The 17952-nt window shown below is 40.9% G+C and overlaps 1 protein-coding gene across 1 annotated transcript in view; it reads left to right on the top strand.

Annotated features, from left to right (window-relative positions):
- The first annotated feature begins 329 nt into the window (after window positions 1-329).
- LOC126456989 (serine/threonine-protein kinase 26) overlaps window positions 330-17952 on the top strand; it is a 621338-nt gene continuing 603715 nt past the window's right edge. The window contains exon 1 of the mRNA XM_050092953.1: window positions 330-495. Within this exon, the coding sequence (XP_049948910.1) occupies window positions 358-495 (138 nt within the window). The 5' untranslated portion in view covers window positions 330-357. The remainder of the gene's footprint in view (window positions 496-17952) is intronic.

Here is a 17952-nt window from a genome sequence, read left to right as displayed (position 1 = left end):
GCAACTGTCTCCAGTGGTCTGGGCTCTCTTTTTGCCATGTTACATTACGTGCATCATGACGAGCACTTCGTACGTACAGTCCCTCTTCAGTTAACTATTAATTCATTCATTGTCATAGTTTCGCCTTTTTGTGAGCTGTTTTTCAATCAGGAGAACGCTCTGTACAAAAGAAATATAGAGGGTATTGCGCAGAGCGATATGGAGCGTGCCGTTCAAAGCTGTGGCTTCTCGATTTGCGGATGGGAGCGACAGATAAGATAAGCAGAGCGCCGCAGCGGGAGGAGAGTGCGTCACCCAGTCGGGCCTAGCCCTCGTTCAGCGAACCAGCAGCCGTGCCGCGCAACGCGACCAGAAGCCATGGGCGTCGATGAAGCTGTGCGGTCCGCCACTTCGTTCTCCGCGCCCGCCAGCTCTGCTCCCACTCTGTCTTCCAGGAAGGCAGACCCTCGAGCCCTGAAGTATATGACGGCGCCGCCAAGCGGCCACGGCCACAAGGTGTGTGTGTGTGTGTGTGTGTGTGTGTGTGTGTGTGTGTGTGTGGGTGGGTGTGATAAGCAGTGCTACCAGTAGCCATCAACACCTTTACTTAAAAGTCGTAGAACTTGGTTTGTCAAGCACACAGTGGAGCACATTGTAGAGCCAGATGTTGACTGTCTGCGCACGTTATCGATAGATTTCACAATCTAAAAGCTTATCTGTAGGAAAAGTTTGCCGTTTTGCAAGAGTGTCCAACGGGTGATCATCACACCTTCTAGATTGAAGTGAAAAAAAAAATGTCAAAACTCAAAATGACGCCGAGCAGAATATTGTTCTTTACATTTGCGTGCTATCTAGGGAACAGATTTGTGATTACACGCCGTACCACCAACACGTCGTGAGTCATGCCGAAGAAATCTGAGATAGCAAATAAATGGAAAAAAATAGCAGTTAAGAGCGATGAAATGAGTCAGAACGGTGGTAGTTGCAAACTAAAAGAATGCTTCTATAAAAGTGCTGTTTCATTTATTACGTTGCGAGTTGGGTTGCAACGTAGATTATCATCATAAGCCAACAGCTGACTGCCACAAACAATATTTGTACCATCTGTGTTACACAGATATGCTCCATAAAGTTTAATTAGTTTTCGGTGCACTTATTTACACTCAAGACTTACGTTCCACAGATGGGATACATGATTTCAGTTCGCCTTAAACCGATAACGTTTGCACGCGCTTAACATTCACAACTTTCGTTTTTCCGAATTTCATGTGCGGTGGAAACACTCCACTTATGAAATTACTATTACTACGTTTGCGAAGACTTGACTGTAGTATATGTAAAACCGTCATGTATCACTTTCATTGTAATACAGTCTATGAACAAACTCTTTTTCTATCTTCAGCTCTTGTTGTCCTGTCGTCCCCACTGACATATAATATTACTGTATGTTGATAATTTTTTCTTTTGGATCGTCTAATTACAACTGAGTGAAACAATTTTTGAGCCGTACGCGTTGCGCCTCTATTCTTTGCAAAGCATCTTCAGTGGCCTAGAATACGTACGTATTTTTGTTTGTACTATTTAGTTTACATTTGGGGCGGTGTGTATATAGGTTATAGACTTCTGGCAGTTTGCTTTTGTATTGTATTATTACTACATCAAAGAAAAACAAACTGCCAGAATTGTTTATTACTATATATACTTCGTCCCAAATGTAAAGTAAATAATATAATAAAAAATATGGATATATTGCAGACCACTGAAGATGCCTTGCAAAGAAAAAAGTCGAAACGCGTATTGTACAAAAATTGTGTTTCGTTCAGTGGTAATTAGACGATCCAAAAGTAAAAATTATCAACAAACGGTAAACTGTTTTCCCTTTATATCTTTTTGTCAGCATTGTAACTAACTCCAGATAGAACAGCGTTATTTCGTTGTCAGCGTGTGGTTTAGTCAGCCGCCAATGCGGGCACATTCTAGGAAATCTTGCCGTACATAGAATCGTGAAAAATTGAAAAACTCGTAACTCCACTTGTAGAATTCATGGATGCAGTGTACCGTTGTGCAGAGAAACCACGTGTTTACATAAGTGAAATAAAGGGTAACAACAATATCAGTTGGGCGAAGGCCTTGCGTGAGAAGGCGACGATTTCGTCCGCCCATTCAAAACGTAAACAGTAAACAAGAGAACCGGAAATGGCATGAAAACAGATATTCATCTTGATAGTGAAATAGCTGTCGTTTTACATGATTAACATAAGAGATACGAAGATGGAAGATTGTTGAGTGAAAAGAAAAACAAATGGTAGACAACAGAAAGAAGGTGAACGCAGCCGGAAATACAAATAGTCATTGACAAAGCTAAATCAAGCACGTTGTAGTATAAATTGGCGTTATCGTGGAAAGTATAAGAGACGCTTGAGCTAACCCTTCGTGATTTTTTTTTCCTGTATGTTCCAGTTACATAGTGTAATGGTGATATAGTCCAAGTGCTGCTAACAATAAAAATGAAGGAAAAGCTCTTGCGCACATAAAAGTATGTTTCCAGGAGATCAAAATTTGACTATGACACGCTCAGAAAATACACTACAAGTTCTGTATCCTGTCCTCCAAAAAACGCACATGGCAAATGATGTGTTACAAATAGGACTGTGCTGCTGTGTTTCATTAAAAGCGCCATCTTGCCTAGTACATGTCTGTTAATTATGTCCATGATCGCTTTCGGTGGTTCATTTACAGCTAAGTTAACGGTGGCGACTTTTTTGAAACAGAAGACATACATTTAAGCTCGCCGTGTGGTACATTTGACAGCACAAGGCAGGCGTTCACCTGCCAGTGACATGGATCGCGAATTTCGAAGGTGCAGTATGCTGCTAGCATTTGAAACACAAAACGCGAGGCACACATTTCGATTTAATGACGTACTAGTAACAGTTTGTTTCACACGTTGGTCTGTGCTTATGTATCCACTTCAAGGAGTTGAACAGAAGTACAAAAACACCGCGAAAAGTGCATACTGCAATATAAAAGCAGATGCAACCCGCTGTTGTATTTGATGACCGCGAACGGCATCTGTGCAATGTCCTCAATACGTTGCAAGTGTCGGCCGAAGTGGCCGTGCGGTTAAAGGCGCCGCAGTCTAGAACCGCAGGACCGCTACGGTCGCAGGTTCGAATCCTGCCTCGGGCATGGATGTTTGTGATGTCCTTAGGTTTAACTAGTTCTAAGTTCTAGGGGACTAATGACCTCAGAAGTTGAGTCCCATAGTGCTTAGAGCCATTTGAACCATTTTGAACGTTGCAAGTCTCAGTCGTGGTGAGAACAGTGTCCTGTGTTGCGAATGCGTTATGTCGCAGCTAAGTAAATTAGAACTTGGGCAGTTGGTTCTCCTATGGTGAGTGCTTCTGTAACCAAGGTAACCAAAGTGTTCGCTTAAGAGACACTATATCGAAGATTTATACCGCATACAGGAAAAGCGGAAAAAACATCATCCGCTAAATCACAACGCGGACGAAATTAAGTTCAAAAATGGTTCAAATGGCTCTAAGCATTGTGGGACTTAACATCTGAGGTCATCAGCCCCCTAGACATGTTGTTGTTGTTGTTGTTGTTGTTTTTCTTGTGGTCTTCAGTCCAGAGACTGGTTTGATGCAGCTCTCCATGCTACTCTATCCTGTGCAAGCTTCTTCATCTCCCAGTACCTACTGCAATCTACATCCTTCTGAATCTGTTTAATGTATTCATCTCTTGGTCCCCCTCTACGATTTTTACCCTCCACGCTGACCTCCAATACTAAATTGGTGATTCCTTGATGCCTCAGAACATGCCCTACCAACCGATCCCTTCTTCTTGTCAAGTTGTGCCACAAATTTCTCTTCTCTCCAATTCTATTCAATACTTCCTCATTAGTTATGTGATCTACCCATCTAATCTTCAGCATTCTTCTGTAGCACCACATTTCGAAAGCTTCTATTCTCTTCTTGTCTAAACTATTTATCGTCCATGTTTCACTTCCATACATGGCTACACTCCATACAAATACTTTCAGAAACGACTTCCTGACATTTAAATCAATACTGGATGTTAACAAATTCCTCTTCTTCAGAAACGCTTTCCTTGCCATTGTCAGTCTACATTTTATATCCTCTCAATTTCGACCATCATCAGTCATTTTGCTCCCCAAATAGCAAAACTCATTTACTACTTTAAGCGTCTCATTTCCTTATCTAATTCCCGCAGCATCACCCAATTTAATGCGACTACATTCCATTATCCTCGTTTTGCTTTTATTGATGTTCATCTTGTATCCTCCTCTACTTAAACCTAACTAACCTAAGAACATCACACACATCCATGCCCGAGGCAGGATTCGAACCTGCGCCTAGAACCCCTCGGCCACAGCGGCCGGCCGAGATTAAGTATTCACTGACAGTGACGGACGATCATTGAATAGGATTGTGACGAAAAATAAGAGGACGATAGCAGCAAAAGTCAGTGCAGATCTAAATGTCGCACTCACGAACCCTATCAGCACCAAAACTACACGACGGCAGCTCCAAAAGCAGGGAATTGCGGGGCAAGCTGGAATTCCTGAACAGCTAATCAGTGATGCGAATGTGCATAACAGGAACACGTAGTACCGAAGACATAAAAACCTGGACTATGGAAGAAAATCACTTGGTCGGATGAGTCTGGGGTTGGGTTGTTTTTGGGGAAGGAGACCAGACAGCGAGGTCATCGGTCTCATCGGATTAGGGAAGGATGGGGAAGGAAGTCGGCCGTGCCCTTTCAGAGGAACCATCCCGGCATTTGCCTGGAGTGATTTAGGGAAATCACGGAAAACCTAAATCAGGATGGCCGGACGCGGGATTGAACCGTCGTCCTCGCGAATGCGAGTCCAATGTCTAACCACTGCGCCACCTCGCTCGGTGGATGAGTCTTGCTTCACACTGTTTCCGACTTTTGGCCGAGTTTACGTCCGAACAGTGAAACATACCGGAGGTTTGGTGATGATTTGGGCAGCCATATCACGGTTATTCCATGGGACCCATGATCACTCTGGAAAGTCGCCAAAGATTATATGATCCTTTTCGCTGATCCAGCCCGTCCCGTGGTACAGTGTTTGTTACACTGTGGTGATGTGTTCCAAGAGGACACGGACCCTGTTCGAACAGCTCATGTAGTGCAGGATTGGTTTTGTGGGCACAAGGATGAATGTTCGCATCTCCGCTGGCACCACAGTCACCAGATCTCAATATTAATGAGCCATTGTGGTATGCTTTGGAAAGAAGGGCGCATGATCGCTACCGACCTCCATCATTGTTACCTGAACTTGTCACAATTTTGCTGGGAGAGTTATATAAGAAGATTCCCGTGAAAACCATACAGGATATATATATATTTACGTATTTCAAGACGACTGTAAATTGTTTAATGCGCCAACGGTGCGGTTTCCTACACCATACCATATTAGGCATGGTAATGTCTTGTGTTTGAGATGTTTCCGTATTATTGTCCACAACTTGTGTGTAGTTTCGAGGAAATAAAATGACAATCCGTAACCTATTACGTTTACTATTAAATGTTGATTCATTAACAACAGTGAAATGCAGAGAGTTGAGGGAACCATTGTATTAATCACAACAGGTTTCGTGACTGATGTAGGTGAAGTTAGATTGCAAAATGAAAAAAAAAAATGAAGAAAATGCCCTGGCGATGTATGATAAGATACAGTATCAACTAAAAAAGAATCCATTTATTACACCTAGGATTCCAATGCTGTTAGTGTGATATTAATCTGCAACGAATAATGTAGGCTCCGGATTTGTTTACATGTAAAGAAGTCAGACTTTATTTCGTTATCGGCAGAGGAACCCGACGGGCACTATCCAAGTACCTCCGTTAAGATAAAGGGCGTGCATCATGTTATATAGAACACAAAATATATGCGTGAGGGTAGGGACCCACATTGTTGACTGAATTGCAGAAATATCTGCCAATATGAAAATTCTTCATGACCTAGTTGTTCGAAATAAAGGGAACACGCTGACTCTCATCCAGAAGTAAATCATTACAGAGTTCACAGCTATCGTCCTAAATAACATCAAATTAAAAAGGGGGTCAGTTACTACAAATCTAATCAATTTGAAGCGTTGTTGTGACAAGCACAACGATATCGTCATCCTCTCTTACCTGTGGCCGAGCGAGGTGGCGCAGTGGTTAGCACACTGGACTCGCATTCGGGAGGACGACGGTTCAATCCCGCGTCTAGCTATCCTCTTCCCCCAAATCAACCCAACCCCTACCTGTGCCGAGCAGCAGTTTTTGTCCTCAACGTTTCGAACCAAAAACAGTTCGTAGATATGATTCTTTCCGCCATTAGACTTCGTTAATTTTAAGAAACTGGATACAAATACCATCAATTATTGTTTGGTTTTCCGTCTTGAGTTTACTGTAATTAAAAGAAGAGTATTCTACGCAGAAGGCGTTTAGCTGTTATATATGTAGTGTGTGTGTGTGTGTGTGTGTGTGTGTGTGTGTGTGTGTGTGTGTGTGTTTAGGTTGGGGGGGGGGGCAGCGAGAAAAAAACGTGCGTTGGTGGGTGCGTGGATATAAGTATCGGTGTGAGTGAGTGTTGTAACAAGTGAAGATGTCTTTCAGCAGAGAGTGTAGGAGGGGTGAAAAGTTTTAGAAATAGAGCTGAATTGGAAATAACACCAATGCAGCGTAAGAAAAAGAGGTTCTGTAAATGGCGACAAATCGTCAAGAGTGAATGTGCCACAAGTTTAATTCGATCTCGACCGCCACCAACAACGAAGGAAAAGGCAGTGGTTTGTAGAATATGTAACCAACAGCCAGAAACACCTTGAGTGAATTGCATGCCAGCTTTATAAATGAATGCTGCTTCTAATCTATAAATTCAAAATTTTCAAACTTATAAGTATCCATATTTTCAGAATGAACACAGAAGTTTTTTTGTACATAAAAGGGATCGCATGTGGTGTAAAAAATGCTCTTTAATTGGATTCAGTAAACTCAAGACGGAAAAAACCAATAGTAATTGATTATAACAGGTGCTGCGGAAGATGACCATGCAAACAAACATATTATACAATTATTATCTCTGGAAGAGATTTCTTAACATCAAAACCCTGTATTTTTGAACAAAGAAAGATGTTTAAAAAGCCTTCTTAGATGGAATTTATCTATGGGGACTAGTTTTTGCTGCCTCAAAAATTATGTGGTTAGTTGTATACTTGGAAGAATCCTGGAGATACTAAAAGGTTTCAGATAGATTATATAATGGTAAGACAGAGATTTAGGAACCAGGTTTTAAATTGTAAGACATTTCCAGGGGCAGATGTGGACTGGCCACAACCTATTGGTTATGAACTGTAGATTAAAACTGAAGAAACTGCAAAAAGTTGGGAATTTAAGGAGATGGGACCTGGATAAACTGAAAGAACCAGAGGTTGTACAGAATTTCAGGAAGAACATAAGGGAACAATTGACAGGAATGGGGGAAAGAAATACAGTAGAAGAAGAATGGGTAGCTCTGAGGGATGAAGTAGTGAAGGCAGCAGAGGATCAAGTAGGTAAAAAGACGAGGGCTAGTAGAAATCCTTGGGTAACAGAAGAAATATTGAATTTAATTGATGAAAGGAGAAAATATAAAAATGCAGTAAATGAAGCAGGTAAAAAGGAATACAAACGTCTCAAAAATGAGATCGACAGGAAGTGCAAAATGGCTAAGCAGGGATGTCTAGAGGACAAATGTAAGGATGTAGAGGCTTATCTCACTAGGGGTAAGATAGATACAGCCTACAGGAAAATTAAAGAGACCTTTGGAGAAAAGAGAGCCACTTGTATGAATATCAAGAGCTCAGGTGGAAACCCAGTTCTAAGCAAAGAAGGGAAAGCAGAAAGGTGGAAGGAGTGTGTAGAGAGTCTATAAAAGGGCAATATACTTTAGGACAATATTATGCAAATGGAAGAGGATGTAGATGAAGATGAAATGGGAGATACGATACTGCATGAAGAGTTTGACAGACCACTGAAAGACCTGAGTCGAAACAAGGCCCCGAGAGTAGACAACATTCCATTGGAACTACTGACGGCCTTGGGAGAGCCAGTCCTGACAAAACTCTACCATCTGGTGAGCAAGATGTATGAGACAGGCGAAATACCCTCAGACTTCAAGAAGAATATAATAATTCCAATCCCAAAGAAAGCAGGTGTTGACAGATGTGAAAATTACCGAACTATCAGTTTAATAAGTCACAGCTACAAATTTCTAACGCGAATTCTTTACAGACGAATGGAAAAACTGGTAGAAGCCGACCTCGGCGAAGATCAGTTTGGATTCCGCAGAAATGTTGGAACACGTGAGGCAATACTGACCCTACAACTTATCTTAGAAAATAGATTGAGGAAAGGCAAACCTACGTTTCTAGCATTTGTAGACTTAGAGAAAGCTTTTGACAATGTTGACTGGAATACTCTCTTTCAAATTCTAAAGGTGGCTGGGGTAAAATACAGTGAGCGAAAGCCTATTTACAATTTGTACAGAAACCAGATGGCAGTTATATGAGTCGAGCGGCATGAAAGGGAAGCAGCGGTTGGGAAGGGAGTGAGACAGGGTTGTAGCCTGTCCCCGATGTTATTCAGTCTGCATATTGAGCAAGCAGTAAAGGAAACAAAAGAAAAATTCGGAGTAGGTATTAAAGTCCATGGAGAAGAAATAAAAACGTTGAGGTTCGCCGATGACATTGTAATTCTGTCAGAGTCAGCAAAGGACTTGGAAGAACAATTGAACGGAACGGACAGTGTCTTGAAAGGAAGATATAAGATGAACATCAACAAAAGCAAAACGAGGATGATGGAATGCAGTCGAATTAAGTCGTTTGATGCTGAGGGAATTAGATTAGGAAGTGAGACAGTTAAAGTAGTAAAGGAGTTTTACTATTTGGGGAGCAAAATAAAGAGGATAAAATGTAGACTGGCAATGCAAGAAAAGCGTTTCTGAAGAAGAGGAATTTGTTAACATCGAGTATAGATTTAAGTGTCAGGAAGTCGTTTCTGAAAGTATTTGTATGGAGTGTAGCCATGTATGGAAGTGAAACATGGACAATAAATAGTTTGGACAAGAAGAGAATAGAAGCTTTTGAAATGTGGTACTACAGAAGAATACTGAAGATTAGATGGGTAGATCACATAACTAATGAGGAGGTATTGAATAGAATTGGGGAGAAGAGGAGTTTGTGGCACAACTTGACAAGAAGTAGGGACCGGTATGTAGGGCATGTTCTGAGGCACCAAGGGATCACAAATTTAGCATTGGAGGGCAGCGTGGAGGGTAAAAATCGTAGAGGGAGACCAAGAGATGAATACACTAAGCAGATTCAGAAGGATGTAGGTTGCAGTAAGTACTGGGAGATGAAGAAGCTTGTACAGGATAGAGTAGCATGGAAGGCTGCATCAAACCAGTCTCAGAACAAAAAAAAAAAAAAAAATAAAAAAAAAAAAAAAAACCTATGCTGCGAACTTTTCTCAATAAGGATATTATTATCGTTACCAATGTTTGAACGAAGACATTATCCGCTCTGGGCAATTTCTTTATTTGTTTGTGCGACCGTCCACTTCGGACATTAGGCCATTCTCAAGTGAAACTATCTATAGAAGCACAGCCGGCTGCAGATGTAAGGAGAAGCCATCAAACTGTGCTAATTCATGAAAAACTAAGAATTTAGAGGAGAGACTGCAACACCAGATGAACAGATGTAACAACTTGACTAATATGTTCACCTGATGTTGCAGTTTCTCTTCTGTGAAGCTTTAAAATTTATTCCATAGACAAGTTGCCTCAAGTGACTTCTCCGTACACTTATAGAGTACTTCACCCTAAGGTTTCATTGAGAGTGACCGGAAGGTCAAAACTGGACAGTGGCATATAAAAAAATAAGAAATTTAAGTACTTTCACGTGAACATTTAATCGGGACTGTGGAACCTTGCGTAAAGAAAATACTTGTTACGATTCTTTTCTCTAACTAGTGTGGAAAACGAAATTACCTACACATCTCATAAACACTCCACGACTTGAGGATCCATAACGGCAATAAGGTTGCATCTTGTATCTATAAATCAAAATTATAACCACTTTTTCATTGGGGTTATCAGTAACACAAATGGAAGGCTCTTTTTCAGAGATAAGATTGCTATTGATATGACAACGTAATGGCTCGAATTTAAGTAATGTCTGTTAAAAAAAGTTGTGTTGCTAGTGAAAAATGTGTCACGTCATTATTGTTCCCTCTCCTATATTTTTCTTTAGTAACTGTTACTGTGTCGACTGTGGGGGAATTGCAAATGAATTATTTGTCTCAGTATGCTGCAGTTCGGGTACATAGGGTCTTCAGAAAGAAGTACGTGACACATTTCGTCTCATCCAATAGTGTCGCGCAACAAGATTGGCGCATGGGCAGAAGAGTGTACAACCCATGTTCCGGGCTTCGTACAGACAGTTCTGCTGCGATACGGATAACAGATGCATCATAGTATGGGAGTGAAATGGCGCGGTAACTAGATACGTACTCCGCACTTGAAGTACGCGGTATAGTACTATTCTTGTGCGCAAAACATCTAAATTTTACAGATTCACTGTAAAATTGAGGCGATATACACACCAAATGCAATGTTGCATCCAACTGAAGTGAAATTTACAGGCTGTTCGTCGAAGGAGGCCCCGATTTCAGAATTAAGTGTATCGAAAACTTAAGATCGATATAAAAGTGCAACAAACTGTATGTTTATTGTGAAAGCTGTAAGAATTTTATACAGAAGTTTCGAAACAGTTAGGAAGGCAGCTAACAGATGGCGTTGGAATCACAGACTCTACCCTACATTCTTGGCCTCCAAGATCGCCAAACATGACACCATGCGATTTTTTCTAGTGGGTTTGTGTGAAGAAAAGTGTGTTCGTCCGCTCTTTATCTCGTGTCATGGGAGAAGTGGAGAACAGAATAACAGCCTCCATAACTTCTTTAAAAGCAGATACAGTGTTTAAAGCTTATGACGAATTTAGCTATCGTCTAGATGTTATTCGCACTGCTGCTGATAGACACACAGAACATTTTTAATAAAATAGCCCTCATCAGAGGACCAAAAGCCGGCCAAGGATTCCAAGACTGCTATGCACAGCAAATGGCTGAAATTCTTGTAATATATCCCTAAGATCCCGATCTGAAACAACCTTGAAAATTTTCGTGGTATCATCATCCGTTTCCAAGATACAGGTTTAAAGTTACCGTACGTGTATACTCAAAATCCGCTATGAGGCGAAATCTGGGTAATAGGTAACCGTAGCAGATTGCTCAGATTTTAACGTTTTTTGTCTACGTATTTATCTAGAAGAACCAACTCCCCCTTTTCAAAAATCTTTAACTGTTATCGAGGAACTCCTAAGAATTTGGTATTTGGGTACCAAAACCCAGCCACGGATTCCGAGAGTGTTATGCGCAGAAAATGGCTTTAATTTTCACGGCGTATTCCTAAGATCCTGATCTCGAACAACCTTGAAAATTTTCTTCATATCTTAATCCGTTTCCGAGGTATAGAAGATCAAATTTACTCAACTTGTACAAGTAAAATACTCGCTTAAAATCCGGTGTGAGGCGAAAATGTAGTTTATATCGTGACATATCACGGAGAAATATGCTGTAAACCGTCTACTCTTGTTCTCTGAGAACCTCATGTTGTAGTAAGGAAGCACATGCAAATTTTTTTTGCACGTAAAATCCTGTCCGAGGTTGAGGGGAGAGAAGGGGGGGATAAAGAGAGAGAAAGTGGAAGTACGTGAAAGGTAGTGATAATGAAAGACAAAGTAGATGATAGTGACATTGAGGAAGAGATAGATAGTGACAGTGAGAAGAAACAGCGGCAGTAGTAAGAAAGGAATGAGATAGCAGCAAGAGAGAGACAGTGACAGTGAAAGGAGACTGTGGGAGTAGGACAGAACGAAGGGGGCTTTGTCTGTGACACAAGAGTCAATATCAGAGAGACACAAAGAGATAATGACAATGAGTTGGCCTGAAAGAGTGAGTGAGATTGGGCAACTGGGAGGGGATGGGTGTGAAGATTTACAGCAACGGATTAGTGGGTGTGTGCAAGTTACAGTTTGGGGAGCGTGTGGGAGATTGAGGTTAGTTGCATGTTAAAAAAAAAAAAAGGATAAATATGTTCGCGTGCCAAAATTTTTGTGAAAGATGCTGAGGAAGGTAAAATGAGGCAACTGCTACCCCACTTTTCAGTCTGTCTTTTAAATAAAGAGGATCATACTTACATTTTTTGTGCTCCGGTAGGAGCATTCTTCCGTTGGTGTGTAAGATCTTTGAACTTCTTAAATGTGAAGTCGTTGACCATAACCTCTGTTTTCCTATGCAGACACGTTGGTTGTTGTCAGAGTTAGTTCTTCAGAAGTTATTAACATATACTGCAAAAAAGACATAACATGGAAGTACCGACATAACATGGAAGTACCAATATTTAAAGTGGTGTGTAATACACAGTTAATGTGTAAAAATCGAGATATTTTTGTAAAAACTGTGATTGATGTAATGTGGAAATGGCAAGAGTACCACAGCTATATGTAAATACTAAAATTCTTCATGGTACATGTCACTTAGCATTTGTTTATTCATCATCATTTTATTTGTATTTTATTTAAACAGCGATTTCCAACGTTGAGCACTGAAACATGTAATTGAACCTAAAAAGCCACCTGAAGGGTGCAAAAAACTACCTGAAGATGGCACACGCCCTAAACCTGTCACACTTTTAAATGAAGCCACCTTCTGTTGTGACTGGTAGCTGTTATTATTCTACACCCTGTTTTATGTATTGATCTTTAGTTTGCGCCATACAGCCAGCTTACTCGTACAGATAGCATATATTTATTGATTCATCACACGTTACTTATGTAACGATACTTATATACTTTGTTTAAACATACAAGCAACTATGTGTGTTTGATGTGGATGTACACTTAAATATCAACATATGTATGCCGCAAGGCACTATACAGTGCGTGGAAAGTACTGTACTTCATACCATCGACAGTATATCTGAAGAGCGCGTTACAATATCTGTGATCATGTGTTGCTGTCAGAGTTATGACACAATTTGGCAAAGGATAACAACGGCTTAAGCGCCCTAGTGGAGACAGCATAAGAAGCTCTATGACAGTTCGCAGCACTGTCGTCAGGATTCAACTGTGACGGTGAATGCTGCAGGCAAAAAAGTAATCGTTTACAGAACTGTGACAACACCGAGGTGTTGCCATAGAGAGGTTTATAAAATCGCGTTACATTATTGGTTGAAGCAGGCCCGCGAAGCAGCCGCGCCCTGCCCACTACAAATGTCAGGGCTCAACGTACGCAGACTCAACTACAGGTACAGAGCATCGAGTCAACGGGCGGAGAGGAAGCTGTCGTTTCACAGTAACCATTTGTCGAGACACGTCTTGCAACCCCGTACGAAAACAGAATTTCTCTCCCGAGAGAATGGACAAAGACCAGTTTTAAGGCATTCCCTCTTTCTGGTCGTGAGCAACGTATTCATCCTTATTCTAAACTTTCCAGAGTCCATGCAAATGCGGTGAAACTTCGAATAATGCGATTATATTGTCATTGCTACGTCCGTAACAGTTCAACAAGGTCGTTAAGTGCTAATGCACAGTTCCTCGTCCTTTGTTACATTGTTCATGTAATTTTTTTCCAAAGATTAATATCAACCGATTCTGTCAGTTATGTCAATAAATTTCTGTATCATTCCAAAGTTGTAAAGTCCTTTTTGACTCATCCTGTAGTAAGTTCGCTTTCATTTCCAGTACTTTACTGGGTTTTGCAATGAATTCTGCTCGTTATTTTTTCTTAATTTCAGTGTCCACTAAACTCCTGTTAGAGATAACGATGCTATCTGCTAGAAGAGAGAAGCAATATGATGCACTCGGTATAGGAAATGTAGTGCGGCGAAGGAGCCGCCAGAAGCACAAGCTGAAGCAATTGGGGGAAGGGGGAAGGCTGTGTCAGCAGCGCTGACAAGTCGCCCTCTGACTGACGCATGGAATTTAAATCGGCTTTGCGCGGGGGGGGGGGGGGGGGGGGAGTCGTTAAGAGGCCATTGGTGAACTACGGAATCTGCGTTTTGCCAGTCACTCAGCCGTCTGTCTGACAGTAAATTCCGTCTCCTGCCCCAGCGGACATATCTCCTTTACCTGCCACATCTCTCTCGCCCCACTATTTCCTATTCTCGCTCGAACACCGGTCACAGAAACTTAAATAATTTACTACTTTAGTCATTGTAGTTTATCTGACAGCTGCTTAGTGTCATTTCGCCAGTCGACTCTTACCTGCTTTCAGTTTGACATAGACTGCATTCTGGATTGTACCTGACCCGCGTACACTCTGAGAGTATGAGTGTCACTTGAAAAATTATTTCTAATTGTGAATCTAGCGTACAGTGATGCAAACATATTCGAAGGTTGTGAAAGAGGAAAGTTTCTGTCGTCCAACAAAGCATTGTTAGTCGATTCTTAGGCTTTTACATTAGGCACAAGTGTCAAGCTTTTTGCTTTTTGTAAGATTTTTCTCCAGTTGAAGTGGCAGTTGCGAATTTTCCAAGCTTTAGCCTTTTATTTCACCCTATTGAATAAATCGAAAGTCGCGCATATTAAACGACGCCATTGCTCATACGCAGTGCAGCGCACACAAACTGAGATAAATTATATAACAAATACATAATTGGCAGGCGAGTCTCTACATGTCTGCGTGGTATTAATGGAAGACTGTCTCCTCGTTGTTAAGTCAAGATGAATAATCTAGATGATTAATCATGATTAAGTGCGACATCGGTGATAAGTAGTTGGCTACTTGCAGCACAAAACCTTTCGCTTCCTTGTGACGATGATTGACAGATAAAATCCCTAAAGCAGGAAAACCTCTATCGTCTTTACAGTACGTCGTTGAACTGCAAGTCCAACATTTACAATCTTATAAAAATACTTTCTCGGACACTTATGCTCACAAAAAAGTGACTAAAGACCTCTCATTTCACCACCATAGGAGATTAATACAGAGACGAAAATCGACAAATTTGGTAAGATCAAGTTTTCGTTTCTTGTTTCAAAAAACCGTTATAGCATTTTGATGGTACCTATGTATGTGAATGTGCCTTGCTGTCTTTGTTACTAATTAGACCGAGGCATTAAGAAAACATCTTTTATGAACTGAGTGCTTTCTGAACTTACCACTCGCGATATATTGGAAAAGAGCGAACGCAGGCCAACAGTCAGATTCCATAGATCTTTATTTCTGAAAGGTATTCGACGCCGTATCAACGTATCCACTGATAAATAAGATACGATATCTTCGCAAATGCACGATTCTCTGGGAAAAAATATTTGACAGATAGGGCTCTCACAGAACGACGAGTATTCATCAATAAACTAAAGAAACATTCTGGAGTGCCAAACAAAAAGGAAAGAAGACTGGGTTTTAAAGTTCTTTCAATATTGTCGTCACTGGAGACGGAGCACAAACTCGTACTGGACAGTGGACGGGGTAGGAAAAAAAAAAGTGGTTTTTTGAAAGATGTTACCTAGGAATTCATCTTACGTTATCTAGGAAATGTCATGAAATGTAAATGTGTGTAGCTGGACTGGGTTTAAAAGCCGCTTCTTCAAAATGTAAGTCCAATGCCTTAGCCACTGTGCACTCACTCGACTGAAGAGTAACATGGGAGTGTGGGTGGATCGCTGTTGTTATCATATGTAATATATCAAAAATCTCTAAAACACTGTGAGCAACGCTTCTGTTGCTTGTTTACAGGTCTTGCCCTCTTTACAGCACAATATCATCGTCGAGTAATAGTAGGATGTGTTGGTTCATCTTCTGCATCTACACCCATAAGCTGCAAATCACTAAGAGATGGCCGGCAGAGTGTACTCCTCATAGTAAACGTATCAGGGTTTCTTGACTGTACCATTGACGTATAGAGTGCGGGAAAAATTATTCCCTGAATGGCACTGTACTCTCTGTAATTAGTGTTACCTAAAAAATGGGGCTGTAAATATTCCTAGATTCCTCATTTAATTGTGGTTCTCGGAACGTAGTAACATTCCCTTTACGTTATCCCGTGAGTCAAACATGTGATCAGTCGTGCTTCTCTTCTTTGTACACGTTCACTATTTCCTGTTAGTCCTCTTTCTAATGAGTTTCACACACTATAGGAATAAACTAGGTAGGCGCTTTGTAAGCAGTATCATTTGTAGACTCATTGCATTTTTCGACTCTCCTACAAATAAACCGAAGTCTTCCACCAGCTGTACTGAAGAGTGTGCCTCTGTGGTCATTCTCTTTCATTTCCAAAAAAATTGTTATACCCGGATATTTGATTCCACTTCTGACTTATTGATGTTGTAGAAATAGTATGTTATTTTTCTCCGCTATGAAGTACACATTTCACATTTGTGTACATATTTATCAAGTTGCTAATCTTTGTACTACTTCTGTAATCAAGAACTGACTGAATATTCGTGCAGCTTTCTCCGATTGTACTTCGTTACGCATCATCCTCTGTAAGTCTGAGGTCACTACTAATATTGCGGGCGATCATTAATATACAATTTGAAAAGCGAGGCAACCAACACACATTCTGGGAGCACTTCAAAATTTACTTACCTATATGTTATTGATGATGATAATAATAATAATAATAATAATAATTCCATGCTACTCGACGGCCAGGTAAAGGTCTTTCAATTGGACGGCACTTCTGCGACTTGTGTGTCCCTGACCTACACCAGTAATCCGACCGGGGAAAGGATACCTGCGGTTTAAATCGATTCTGAACTATGTGTCGTTTCTAGCGAATGTTCACGTCGTTGAGAGGTGAAACCCAGGTTAAAAGCACATTGAAATATTCCGCTCTCCGACTGGGATTCGACCCCGTGACCTTTCAGTTTTCGGGCACGTGCCTTACCACTAAACCAGCAACCCTAACTACATGTGTCGATGGCTCACTATCCCAGATAACGTACTGAATCCTCCGTACCAAGAAATCCTCATCCCTGTCACAAATTTCATTTAGTACCCTATATGATCATAAACCCCTTAATAACGTTGGTGTGTACTATTTCAAATACTTCTTGGAAATCAAGAAATACTGCGTCCGTCTGACTGCCTTGAGCTATGTGAGAGAAGCTTGACTTGAGTTTCATGGAACCAATGTTTCTGGGATGCATACTGGTTGGCTCAGTGTTCGAGATACTTCATTACCTACCTACATATCTCAAAGCATGTTCTAAGGTTCTACAAGATTTCATTGATATTGTATTTCGAGGTAGATTTATGTAGTTTGTACGTGATTAATTTATCTTTGTTACAATAACTATAATACTAGTCAAAGGTGATGCTAAATCGCTGGTGCGAATGTATCTCCCGCGCTTATTTTATATGATTCGATTTTATTCTTTGCTTTGGTCGCATTCGTGTCTGGATGTGGCCAGAGAGCTGTACGCAAATTTTTGTTGCTGCAGTAATCGTAAGCATCTAGTCGTACACATGTTAAACGACGGTGAATGGTATTGAATAGCTCCAATATAATTAATAATTCGTCGTTACTTATTTGTAGTGCACCATAGATTATCCATTGTTAATTACAACATGTTCTTTACTAAAACATTCATAATACACTGCTGGAAAAAAAATGCAACGCCCTAAGGGATTGTACTCAGTGGCACCAGAGTAGAGTATGTGTATACTGAGCGGCTGTAGTATTAATGATTCATTTGTCACTGTCGTCGACGATCAGATGGCACTCAGAAGATCTGTCTGTGCATCCTCGAGTTTGCTGGGAGTAACTCTACTGAGATTAGAGGTGAAGAGGTTTTGCAACATTTCTTCTAGGGTACAGCCATG

This window comes from Schistocerca serialis, chromosome 2, assembly GCF_023864345.2.
Source record: "Schistocerca serialis cubense isolate TAMUIC-IGC-003099 chromosome 2, iqSchSeri2.2, whole genome shotgun sequence".
NCBI classification, from domain to species: Eukaryota; Metazoa; Arthropoda; class Insecta; order Orthoptera; family Acrididae; genus Schistocerca; species Schistocerca serialis.
Note: the sequence above shows the minus strand (reverse complement) of the source record. Positions and strands in the feature narration are given on the sequence as shown.